This window comes from Staurois parvus, unplaced genomic scaffold (genome assembly GCF_062004578.1).
Source record: "Staurois parvus isolate SC_StPar_1 unplaced genomic scaffold, SC_StPar_1.0 ptg000315l, whole genome shotgun sequence".
NCBI lineage: Eukaryota > Metazoa > Chordata > Amphibia > Anura > Ranidae > Staurois > Staurois parvus.
In genome coordinates, this window is record NW_028318111.1 from 647,132 (window position 1) to 660,848 (window position 13,717).

Below are 13,717 nucleotides of genomic sequence, written 5' to 3' on the forward strand. Positions count from 1 at the left end.
ATTCCAGATGATACCCATTAATCTTCCAGAGGTGTATTTTAGGACAGTTAAGCGAATGGTAACTAAATATATATGGAAAAATAAAAAACCTAGGATATCATAGAAAGTGCTAAGCAGAAATAAAGAAAAAGGAGGGTTGGGAGTCCCGGATTTTAAAAGATACCATAGGGCAGTCATTCTAGTGAGAATTTTTGACTGGACACACAACTCAAAGAGTAAACATTGGGTCACAATTGAAAATACACTTAGTAGAAAGGATTTAGGTAGGAGTGTATGGGAGCCACCACAATTCAGAGAATTAGAGGAGAGCACGAGTGTATACACGAGGATTGTAATAAGGGAATGGGATAAAATGCACAAACAGAGGAAATGGGATTTTAATTCATTATTAATGTCACTAAGAAATTCAGATTTTTTTCCCCCAGGTAAAGAGGAAATCTCAGGTAGATGGATTATGAAGGAAGACGCTCAGTTGAGAGATGTAATGGAGGGGGTAAACTTAAGAACACTGGAGGATTTGAAAAAGGAAGAGGGAAGGATTTTCACTGGGATAGATATATGGAGATATAATCAATTAAAACAATTTGTGGAGAAATTGACGAAGCCCCTTAGAACTAGGAAAGAGTGGAATGAATTTGAGAAATACTTAGAAGATAGAGGTGATGGGAAACACAGCATTGCCAAAGCATATAAAGCTCTCACGGATTTAGATAGTAAGTTTAAATTAAAGTATATAGAAAAATGGGAAAAGGATTTAGGAGTGGAGTGGGAAGAGCACACACAGAGGAAAATATATAGAATGGTACACGAAAATATTAGTATGTGTGAAGTGGAAATGAATTTTAAATGTTTGACAAGGTGGTATGTTACACCGGTGATAGAGCACAAGATGAGGGAGGAGAAGCAACCCTGGTGTTGGCGAGGATGTGGAGGGTTGGGCACGATGTATCACATATGGTGGGAATGTCCAAAAATACACATATATTGGGAAAAAGTTACAAACCAAATCACAATTGTCACTGGAATGGAGATAGGATTGGATCCTGAAATCTGTCTTTTCCATAACTCAATACTATCTGGAAATAAATATAAAAAACTGGGTATACTGGGCTACCTAAATGCAGCAAAAAGTCTGATTCCTAAGTTTTGGCGTAAAGTTGAAGCACCGAGTGAAAAAGATTGGATGAATAGAGTAGATCAGATTGCTAGATTGGAAAAACTCTATTATCTACAGGAAGATAGGATGGTGACATATCATATGAAATGGGAGGAGTTCAAAGTAAAGGTAAAGAAAGGTACTGAGTAAGTAAGCATAAAGAAAAGGGAAAGAGAGGACAAGAAGAAACGAAGAGAAAAGAGGAAAGGATCAGGAAAAAGGAGAAAATATAGTAATTAGCCTCTCTTTCTTTCTCTTTCTTTTGCTCTCAAACCTAGGTATCCAGAGAATATGAGATACAAGTTAATCAGTCAGATGTCAGGGGTATATAGTAGTGGGGTGGGAGGTGGGCGGGTAATGGGTTAAGGGAGCTATGGGGAGAAAATGAAAATGATACGAAACCAGTGCTTTATGAGAAATTGTAATATTATATTTTCAAATTATGGAAATGTGTATTATTTTTAAATGAAAAATGAATAAATATTTAAATTATAAAAAAAAAAAAGACTCTACCCAAAAATGAATGTTGGCGTTTTGGACTGACACTGGAACAAATGGGGATTGGATATAAATGAAAAGTACCGGAGTGCTTCCTTAATCACAGCTTTCAGCAGTGGCATCTTGGCGATATCTTCGGCGGTGGGTATGCTGTCACCCGGGACAATATTGTTCACCTCCTGATAAAGGGATTTTTGGATCTCTGGGTCCCTGGCAAGGTGGTACAGTGCCCAGGAGAGGGTATTAGATGTCTGAGGACATAAAACACAAAGATAATATTACACAGAGAGGACAACCAAGGTTCATCAACCAATCTGCCATATCAGTTGGTGATTGCGCAACAACTTACAAAGCCAAAGAATGAATTTACCACTAAACAGACAGACAATCAACACATTCCAATGGTTTACTGTCCCTTTTCTCTTTTTAACATTCCAGAGAATAATATACTATTATATACTACAATTACACACATTATATACTAAAATTACACACACACATACATACTTTTGGCAGGTGAGACTCATAGTCCCCTATAAATATGTCAATGTCATCTAAGTAAACAGAGGTGTACCATCACTGGGAGTGTAATAACTTTTCATTTGCCCATTGGAATATGGCTGGAGTTCTCTGAAGGCCCAAAGGCATTCTTCAGTATTGGAAGGATGGTGGCCTTGGTTATGGTCCAAAGTGATAATGTAAGTTGAGCCTAGTCTTTCAATGAGCTCTGGGGTTGAGCCTAGTCTTTCAATGAGCTCGTCCAGTTGGGGCATGGGATAAGTGACAAATGTTTTAAATTTTCATTAGGTTTCCAAAAATAATTGCAGAATGGCAGCATTTCAGTGGGTTTGGAACTCATAATATGGGGCTTTACTACTCACCCTGCAGTTCCTCAATAATCGCCAATGCCAACATTTTGCTTACTTTTTCTGAGACCGCCTGTCAGGAATGGATTCAGCACTGGTGGTGGGACTCTCCTGCCGTGTGGGCTGCAGTACCAGAGCTGACCAGCGGGTGCTCTCAGCACTGGTGGTGGGACTCTCCTGCCGTGTGGGCTGCAGTACCAGAGCTGACCAGCGGGTGCTCTTAGCAGCCAGAAGCTCACAATCAGCCAAACCTGGGGCTGATTACAGAAAGGTGTATATAAGGCATGACCAGGCCTGTGCTCTGTGCCTTGGTGTATGTCTCCCCATGAGCCCCTGTATCCTGTTCCTAGTTCCTGTGAGAAGATACCTTGTTGCCGACCCTGCCTGATTCTGATTCCTGTTGACCGTCTCCTGTTCTGACTACTGGCTCATCCCTGACCATCCTTCTGCCTGATCCTCTGTACTGCGCTGTCCGTGAGTTACTGAACCCGGCTTGTGACCTTGACCATTCTCTGCCTGCTCCTTTGATACCTTGCTGCCCACACGTTGCTGACTTGGCCCGTCTGACCACGCTCACTACTCTGCCATCCATCCATCCTGCACGGATCCAGCCGTACCTGCACATACCTCTGGCGGATCCCTCTATCACTAGCAGGTGTACTCAGGGGCCGCGACCTGGTTCCTGTCTGCTCCAAGTCCATCCCCACCATCAGGGGCCCTGGTGAATAGCAGACTGGGACTTAGACTCCGCGCCCTGGGGAATCCTGCCCTGAGGACCGCTAGAGGTACCACCAGGCAGTCGTTACAGAACCCTACGGCCGGCCTGACCATTCCACCTCTCCAGCCCTGACTACGCCTGTGTTCCTGCACCTCCTAATATTAGTGGAAGGTTAGTTTGCTCACTGTGCGTTTATATATATATATATATATATATATATATATCGGGGTGGCTAATAATAACCTGTATTATACTATACCTGAGACCAGCGTTTCCCTGTGCCAGTCCACACCTTTCTGGTCATTCCTTGATTCCTGACATCACACCAAGGCCTTTCCTGACCAGAAGTGGCTGCACAGGGAAGCCATCTTGACTTGTCGTGAAGGATGCATCCTGATGAGGTTATATATTTGTCTATGCTAGTCTTTGATGACAGGGAATATGCCTATCAGACTCTGCGGGAGTATCCCAGAGATCAGCTGCTAGAGTGCATACGGGTCGCTCATTCCCTAGTAGGTCAGGTCCTAAAGCTCTCTGAGGTGCAACCATTGATTCAGGCTTGTATTGAGTTGGCTTCATCTAGTACCCCTGAAAGCAGGGATGAATTTCTTCCTCCATTCAGGGCGAGTCAAATAATATCACTGGTATGGTTGTTGGAGGATGATCTGGATTGCTTCTTGGAGCGTTATTCAGCATATTCACCACAGGTGCTAAAGAAGTGTATAAACGCAGTGCAAACTTTGATCAGACAGGCTTTGTGTAAGCTGAGCGTTGTCCAACCCTTACTGCAGACATGGTCAGACTTGTTACACCCAGCCTCAGTCAGCTTGCAACGAACCAGTCCTGTTTCTCATCATTCCTCTGCTCAAAGCTCTTTTCCTGCATTCCCGACAGCACCCCCAGTGACAGCCCCCCCAGTGACAGCCCAGTATACCCAGCAATCTGCCACATGTCGGTACCCTGCTCCCACTCACTGTACCATCCTGCCAGTTGACTCAGTGCCAGTTGACTCGGTGCCCGCTGTCGTACCAGTTGACTCAGTGCCCGCTGTTGAGCCAGATGACTTGATGCTTGATGACTCAGTGCCCGCTGTTGAGCCGGATGACTTGATGCTTGATGACTCGGTGCCCGCTGTCATACCAGTTGACTCGGTGCCAGTTGACTCGGTGCCCGCTGTCATACCAGTTGACTCGGTGCCAGTTGACTCGGTGCCCGCTGTCGTACCAGTTGACTCGGTGCCCGCTGTCGAGCCAGATGACTCGATGCCAGTTGACTCGGTGCCCGCTGTCGTGCCAATTGACTCAATGCTCGCTGTCGTACCAGTTGACTCGGTGCCAGTTGACTCGGTGCCCGCTGTTGAGCCAGATGACTTGATGCCTGATGACTCGGTGCCAGTTGACTTGATGCCCGCTGTCGTACCAGTTGACTCGGTGCCAGTTGACGCAGTGCCCGCTGTTGAGCCGGATGACTTGATGCTTGATGACTCAGTGCCCGCTGTCGTGCCAGTTGATTCAGTGCCCACTGTTGTGCCAGTTAATTTGGTGCCTGCTGTCGAGCTTGGTGACCCGGTACCCGCGGTTCTGCTAGAAGGCTTGGTGCCCGCTGACGTGCCCGGTGACTCTGTGCCCGCTGTCGTGCCAGATGACTCGGTGCCCGCTGACGTGCCTCTGCCCGCTACACAGCCCGACATGCCAGCCCCTGATGTCCAGTTAAACTGGCCGATAACTGATACCCAGCCTGCTCCTGGAAATCCTGTGCCCAGTGACCTGCCTTCCTTGATTCTCCTACACAAAGAGAAGTCTACCAGCAGGAAACCCAGCCAGCCGGTTTACTCCGGCAGTAGGATATTCAGCCAGTTACCGGACCCGGGCGGTGGAACATTTTGCCCACTAAGGACTGTTTGGAGCGTCCTGAGGCCGCTCCTTGAGGGGGGGGTTCTGTCAGGAATGGATTCAGCACTGGTGGTGGGACTCTCCTGCCGTGTGGGCTGCAGTACCAGAGCTGACCAGCGGGTGCTCTCAGCACTGGTGGTGGGACTCTCCTGCCGTGTGGGCTGCAGTACCAGAGCTGACCAGCGGGTGCTCTTAGCAGCCAGAAGCTCACAATCAGCCAAACCTGGGGCTGATTACAGAAAGGTGTATATAAGGCATGACCAGGCCTGTGCTCTGTGCCTTGGTGTATGTCTCCCCATGAGCCCCTGTATCCTGTTCCTAGTTCCTGTGAGAAGATACCTTGTTGCCGACCCTGCCTGATTCTGATTCCTGTTGACCGTCTCCTGTTCTGACTACTGGCTCATCCCTGACCATCCTTCTGCCTGATCCTCTGTACTGCGCTGTCCGTGAGTTACTGAACCCAGCTTGTGACCTTGACCATTCTCTGCCTGCTCCTTTGATACCTTGCTGCCCACACGTTGCTGACTTGGCCCGTCTGACCACGCTCACTACTCTGCCATCCATCCATCCTGCACGGATCCAGCCGTACCTGCACATACCTCTGGCGGATCCCTCTATCACTAGCAGGTGTACTCAGGGGCCGCGACCTGGTTCCTGTCTGCTCCAAGTCCATCCCCACCATCAGGGGCCCTGGTGAATAGCAGACTGGGACTTAGACTCCGCGCCCTGGGGAATCCTGCCCTGAGGACCGCTAGAGGTACCACCAGGCAGTCGTTACAGAACCCTACGGCCGGCCTGACCATTCCACCTCTCCAGCCCTGACTACGCCTGTGTTCCTGCACCTCCTAATATTAGTGGAAGGTTAGTTTGCTCACTGTGCGTTTATATATATATATATATATATATATATATATATCGGGGTGGCTAATAATAACCTGTATTATACTATACCTGAGACCAGCGTTTCCCTGTGCCAGTCCACACCTTTCTGGTCATTCCTTGATTCCTGACACCGCCTTTCTTTGAACCTCAGGAATGTGATAAGGCCTAACAAACCCTGGCACTTGGCTCAATGATTAGATCAAAACTATGAGGTCAGCAAGACTAAATAGGCCAGAAAAAAACGTATTTTCTGCAGAAATTCTTTTTCTTGTCAGGTTTAATGTTTTCACAAGATAAATAACACTCACACCAATATGAGGCTCAAGTCTTGCACCTACCAAGGTAGTCACTGGTTCCCCGTCTCTCCAAGGCTTCAGCAGATTCGCACGATATAGCCAGAATGGTTTTCTTTTGCTCAATTCATGAATTTTCTATTTCACCCCTCCAACTTTTTTGATAACCTCAGAATAGTTTTTCCATCTACCTAGTAACTTCCTCTCTCCAGTGGTATCAGTACTGCCACTTGGTACCCCAGGTGAAAGTGTATAACTTTCGCTGAACGATTATAGACTTGGACTTGAGCCCAGTGGTGTATTTATCTCTTGTGCTGCCATAGGAAACAGTAAAATCGGGTAACCCCCACCAGCATACCTGACCTCCCTCATGCGCACACAGCCGCAACCGCCACATGTGCTGTGTGCCCACTTTCCCTGACCTGATAGCAACCTCCCCAGCCTGTGATCTCCTTCTCCAGGCACTGCCCTGTGCATGCCCCCAGCTGTGCCGGAGATGCCGAAGAGTGGCTCCAGGGGGAGAGAACAGGGCAGAGAATGCTGCTAAGGCATGAAGGATGTGACGGGTTCTCCTCAACTCCAACAGAGGGGATAACTTGCTTTTTCTGAGGACAGGTGAATCAGCAAGGAGTGCAGGGGCAGGAGCAGTGGAAGCAGGGAGCTCGCATGAGCTTGTTTGGGAACCCACTTTCATAACAGCAAAGGGGTGGTGCCATCCCCGTCTGAAATTGTGCCCCAGGCAAACGCCTTGTTTGCCTCATGGTAAATACGCCGCTGCTGGTGCCCCCTGGGCACGATACAGATGTTCGTTAACCAAATGCATCACCTTTTCAATCCTTTCCTGCACCGAGGTCAAATACTCCAAAACAAAGTTACAGTAGTCGAGGCGTGATATGACAAGGGAGTGAATAAGTTGCTTAGTGGTTTCTGGGGTTAGGAACAGTCGTATCTTGGAGATGTTGCGGAGGTGAAGTCTACAGGATTTTGTCAGTGATTGGATCTGGGGCTGGAAGGACAGATGGGAGTCTAGGATTACACCTAGTACCCTGGCGTGAGAGGATGGTGTTAGCGATATTTATGGTGAAGTCAGTGGGGGTGGCGCGGGCTGGGGGGAATACTAGCAGCTCAGTTTTGGAAAGGTTGAATGACATCCAAGCCGTTCAGTAGTCTAGTGATTCGGGCGGAGACTGAAGGGGTGAGGCGAGGGGTAAACAGATAGATTTGCATGTCATCAGCATAGAGATGGTAGTTGAAGCCGTGGGAGTTTATCAAGTGACCAAGGGAGGAGGTGTAGATGGAGAAGACAAGGGGTCCAAGGACAGAACCTTGGGGGACCCCTAGAGAGAGAGGGAGTGAGGAGGAGGTGGCAGCGTTATAGATAACACTGGAGGAGCGCTGCGATAGATAGGAGGAGAACCAGGAGAGAGCGGAGTCGCTGAGGCCGAAAGAGTGTAGTTTTTTGAGGAGGAGGGGATGGTCAACCATGTCAAAAGCTGCGGAGAGGTCGAGTAGTAGGAGTATTGAATAGTGGCCGTTGGCACACATCTGCCATTACTGTTGACATAAAAACAGAGTGTCCTGGTCAGCGAGGATTTCCTTGGGAAAATGCTTTCGAGTAAACATTTGAAATAAGTTAAAGGCTATAGCTTTGGACAAGATATTCTTCAATGGAATTGCCTCAGGATATCGTGTGACATAGTCAAGATTGACCAATTACTTGGAGTAAATTTCACAGGGGAAAAAGTAACCTGCCATTCAGGGTATGTCCTTTTTGACTGGCACACTATCTGAACTGAATTCCAGGAAATGTTTTCAGCACACATTGGCAGTTACTTGTCCACTTATTGGCACCTTCCTTCTGCTGGTTATAAACTGACTGATAAGATGCTTTTTTTTTTTATTATTGCAGCTCGGATGAGGAGCAAGGAACAGAGTCAAAGGATTCATCATTACCATCCCTATCACTTTAGGCTTTGTGGAAATGGAAACTATAGAGTACTTTTGGCGAGTACATGTTCTGAACCATTGCTGTGATGTTTTTACAAGTTTTGTGGATTCATGACAATATTCAAGAAATATAGATTTGAAAAAGTTCCCTCTTATAACTGTCTGTCAGCATGATGTTGAGCATCAGTGATGAATAACAACTTATGAGATTACAGGATAAAACTTTGAGACTACGTTGCCTGAACTGTGTGAGTAGATGTATAGGTTTGCATGTATACACAAGAACAGTAAAGCACAACCACCGTGCAACACTACGAAACAGAATTGTTTGAAATATTATAGCAAATGGAAGAACTCTGAACATTATAGGATGTAAATACCGTGTCCACTCCAGCCAAAAGCAGCTCGCACACACTGCCGTTCACCTCCTGTTTGGTCAGTTTTCCACTGGACAGCAGATAAGTGAGGTACTCCCCCTGTACCTCCTCCCCACGGTCCAAGCGAGCTTGTATCTTCTCCATCTTCTGCTCAATCAACTTGATTCCTATGGATTTAATCAAAAGAGGCTGCCACTGAGCCATAAAAGACCATCTGATTACACACTAATCTCTGTAATTCATCATTCATGTGAAAAGCCAGCTCTGCATAGTCTGAACAATGAGAAAGCAGAAGGAGAGAAAGAGAGAGGGAGTGTGGACAAAGAGAGTGAAGAGTGGAGAGAAAGAGGAAAGGGGAAACAGAGGGAAGAGAGGGAGATAGGAAAGGAGAGGAAGAAATAAGAGTGGAAGAAAGGGATAGAGAGAGGGGGGAAAGAAAGAGATGCGAGTAGAGAGAGAGAAAAAAAAGATCTGAAAGAGAGGGAGGGAGAGAGAAGACAGTGGAGTGAGAGAGGGAAGGGGAGAAAATAGAAGAAAGTAGAAAGAGAGAAGAGAGAAAGCAGAGATTCTAGAGGAGAAGGGGGGGGGGGCAGGAGGGCAGATAGAAGAAAATGAATAGTGAGGGAGAGAAATAAAAGAGTGAGACAGAAAAAAAAAAGTGCAGAGAGATGAAAGGGGAGGGAGAGAGATAGAAGATTAGAGAGAGAAGGGTGGGAGAAAGAGAGTAGAAAGATAGAGGGAGGAAAAGAGGAAAAAGGAAGGGAGAGAGAGAGGGGAGGGAGAGAGAGAGTGAATAGAGACAGATAGAAGAAACTGGAAAGAGAGGGAGAGAAAGAAAAGAGTAGCGAGAGAGAGAAAAAAAAAGATGAAAGGGGAGGGATAGAGATGAGAGAGAAAATTAATATGAGTATGCGAGAACAAGAATCTTGCCACTGCAACATCATGAATGTTTCTGTAAGACTTAAAGTGGAGTTCCACCCAAAAGGGGAAGTTCCGCTTTAAAGATTGGTCACCGCTCCCCATTAACCACTTGCCTACCAGGCACTTATACCCCCTTCCTTACCAGGCCAATTTTCAGCTTTCAGTGCTGCCGCACTTTGATTGACAATTGCGCGGTCATGCAACATTGTACCTATATGAAATTTTGATCATTTTTTTCTCACAAATAGAGCTTTCTTTTGGTGGTATTTAATCGCCACTGGGCGCTTTACTTTTTGCGCTATAAATAAAAAAATTGCAAAAAATTTGAGAAAAAAAAAAAAAGTTTGTTTCTTTTATAAAATTTTTCAAACAGGTATTTTTTCTCCTTCACTGATGTGCGTTGATGAGGCAGCACTGATGGGCACTGATAGGCGGCACTGATGGGCACTGATAGGCAGCACTAAAGGGCACTGATAGGCAGTACTAATGAGGTGGCACGGATAGGCGGCACTGATAGGCAGCACTAATTAGGGGTCACGGATAGGCGGCACTAATATGCAGCACTGATAGGCGGCACTGATAGGTGACACTGATGATGGGTACTGATAGACGGCACTGACTGGCATCACTGCTGGGCACTGACTGGCGGCACTGACTGGCACAACCCCTGGGCACTGACTGGTGGCACTGACTGGCAGCACTGCTGGGCTGCACTGGTGGGCAGCACTGGTTGGTGGGCACAGGTGGGTGGCACTGGTGGGCACAGGTGGGTGGGCACAGGTGGGTGGCACTGGTGGGCACAGGTGGGTGGCACTTCTGGGCACAGGTAGGTGGCACTGCAGAGTGACACAGGTGGGTGCACTGCTTGGCACAGGTGGGTGCACTGATGGGCACAGGTGGGCGGAGCTAGTGGGCGCACTGCTGGGCAGAACTTGCGGGTGGCACTGCTGGGCACCGATCATCAGGGCACCGATCATCAGTGCCCTGATGATCGGTGCCGATCCCCGCTCTAACAACTGCCGGTTCTCGGCAGTACTTTCCTCACGATCTGACAGCGTGAGGAAAGTGCAGCCGAGAACCGGCACCTGCATTTCCTTCTGATCAGCGTGTCATTGGACACCGCTGATCAGGTGGTAAAAGGCCGCTGTGATTGGCCTTTTACCACATCACGTGATCAGCTGTGTCCGTAGGACACAGCGATCACGGAGATCGCCGGGTGCGTGCCCCCTGGGGCGCGCAGGAGAGCGCGTTCTGGGAGGACGTCATATGACATCCACTCAGAACTGGCCGGCCGCAGTGAAGCCATCATTCGGCTATCTGCGGTCGGCAGCTGGTTAAGGATTGGCACCTTTGGGGAGCGGGGGGTGAACGGGTACCCGAATTTGACAGGTACCCCCTCCCACTTCTGCTGCGGAAGTTGTCCTTCTACCCTCCCTCCTCGAAGTCTTGTGGGACACATGACAGGTCCCAGAAGACGACGGGGCCATTCAGGAAGCGCAGCGCTACTCGCGCATGCGCAGTGGGCACCCGGCTGTGAAGCCGCAAGCCGGGTGCCCACACTGAAGATGCCGGCACTTGGAATATAGGACGGCCGATGAAATGGCTGCGGCGGGGGCAACACGGGATCATGGGACGAGTTGCTGTTTTTTAAAAGTCAGCAGCTACAGTTTTTGTAGCTGCTGACTTTTATTTTTTTACAGAGTGAGTGGAACTCCACTTTAAGGTGGGCTATACACATAAAGATCTGTGATCAATGTAGATGTGAGAGATTCCAAACAATCTATCATCAATTAAAATATCAAGCTATGCAACACCTATAACTAGTATTGTTCTAAATCTTGCAATTGACCGAAAATATCAATCACAAATACGATCTAGCATTTGAAAATGTGAACAATTACATACGATCACTTAAATTGATCTGAATTGCAATCGGTTTTCACAAAACACGCAAACACTTGTTCAGTTGATAAGAAGCGATCAACAAAATTCTGCCACAGTCTTTCATCTTTGGCAGAGTCTAAATTGTTTGAGAGCGCACTAGATAGATCGAATGATAAATCTGTGCTGTGGGATTTTCATTTAAATTTGGTAATTTTGTCATATTGAATGATCGATTTTATGATCCTATTGATACATCTTGATATCCACCTTTTAATATAAACTCTCTTTTGCTGCCATTTCTTATCTACATGGATCCAGCAATGGCTGTATGGTTTTTGACATTGACAGTAGATCATGGCTGCGTAACGTATGTTAGAATGGTCACTTGTAGTCCTTATCAGAAGCCCTTGTGACAGGGTGACAATGCAGGAACAAAACTTGGAGATGGTAGCAGAATGTTGTCACCCTATAACAGGAATTGCTTAAAAGAGGACCTTCATGGCAGGATCACCAGGGATTATTTTAATCAAAGCTGCAGATTTAAAGATATTGAAAATTACTTTTGAAATGACATTAACATATTAAACATTAAAGTAGAGCTCCAGTCTGCAGCCCAAAAAGATAAAAAGTCAGCGGGTACAAATACTGTAGCTGCTGACTTTTAATATAAGGACACTCACCTGTCCAGGGATCCAGCGCTGTCCCCACCATAGCTGATTCTTCAATCAACTTCAGGTCCAGAAGTTGGTATCTTAACTAAGGGAAACCTTGCAGCTTCCCAGCTAGTTTCCCACTGCGCATATGCGATCCGCGATGTGAATGGTCCCGCAGTCTTCTGGGACCTGTGATATGTCCCTGAAGGCTGCAGCAAAAGGGGGGGGGGGGGGGGGGGGGGAAACCAGGTTGCCGCTTCTCCCTCCCTCCCAAAAAGTGCCAAATGGTAAAGAGGACGGTGTGTGCACATACGCAGAACTTCCCCTTTTGGGTGGAGTTCCACTTTAATATTAAATCTGAAATAAAGTATTAAATATCATATTAAATGAGATTTTAGCAATCGGGTTTACTTATCCTTCAACAGAAAAGACAGGTTTTATGTCTAAAAAGAAAAAAAAAGCGTAAATAGCAGAAACCTATGACAACAGTCATCCATTCATCCATGGCAGCAGACTGATAAATGCCTCTTTCTGATTGGGTCCCTGCACATACCACATACCACTTTTTGCTTTCTTTAAATCTTTTTTTATCCACATTCAAACTCACCAAAATTAAAAATGTTGTCCCAGTTCTCTAGGTACAATCTGTAATAAGGGAGCTTATTATGGGTCCAGGCTGGAAGAATGCTCACATATATCGAGTATTTCAACATGGCTCCAATAGAATCGATAAATTTTTGAGACTCCGGGGGAATTTTCTTCTCTAGACAGCCAATTCGTGTCTCAAATAAAATGTAGGAAATTCCTGGAAGAGAAGCAGAAGACAGAGATATGGAGATTTAAATACAGGGGTGCATCATATGGGCAGAAATTTTGAGGGCTTGAGATGAGGCAAAACTATAGGAAGTGCAAAGGATAGCAAATATGACTAGACCCCAAATCTCACTATGGAAAGTCGCTCCTTCACAACTCTTTTCCTTTACCGCTTCTGTTTTAAATCTCCAGCAGGCTTTAGCATTAGCTCTTCATTGAAGGAGTGAGACATTGAAATGACCGCCATTCAGATTTTGCTCTACAAACTGTAGCAAAGAGTTGCAACCTCTGCTGAATTTTTATCAATGTCGGTCTCTGCTGGGGAGATTTTTTGCATGCTTTCTATGTGGTCATCTGTGTGACCCCATTTTTTACTTACAGCCAGTGGTGTGGATTGGGCAGGGCCACAGGAGAGATTTCCCTGGGAGCAAGATTTTGTAGAGGAGCAAAATTAGTAAGAATTTGGGGTGAGACGGGAGAACGGTCTGTGTGCGCTCCTGTCCTGGTCCTGTAAGCAGTGCACTCCCTCCTCTCTTTCCCTTCTACACTGTCTGGGTGGGTCCGGCTGGGCAGTTCTAGGTTGGAGTTGGTAGAATTGAGAAGAACGAGCAGCATGCTTCCGCTAAGTGTGTGCCAATGTGCTCCTTGGTGCAGTTGAGGAAGACTCTGATCTTTTTTCTCTCCTTTCCAGAACCCTTGCACCTCCTCCAACTACCAATGATCCTTGAGAGAGAATTGGGGTTATATGGATTTGGAGTGCATGATATGGGGGTGGAGAGATTAGGGGTGCATAATGTGGGGGGAGGGATATATAAAT

At 46.7% G+C, this 13,717-nt stretch overlaps 1 protein-coding gene across 1 annotated transcript in view; it reads right to left on the reverse strand.

Moving 5' to 3' along the window:
* The window catches only part of LOC149457524 (sterol 26-hydroxylase, mitochondrial-like), a 71,972-nt gene that overhangs the window by 26,249 nt on the left and 32,006 nt on the right, over positions 1-13,717 (reverse strand). The window contains exons 4-6 of the mRNA XM_089683570.1: positions 12,695-12,892; positions 8,633-8,796; positions 1,739-1,905 (exon numbers count right to left, since the gene is read on the reverse strand). Of these exons, the coding sequence (XP_089539696.1) occupies positions 1,739-1,905; positions 8,633-8,796; positions 12,695-12,892 (529 nt within the window). The remainder of the gene's footprint in view (positions 1-1,738; positions 1,906-8,632; positions 8,797-12,694; positions 12,893-13,717) is intronic.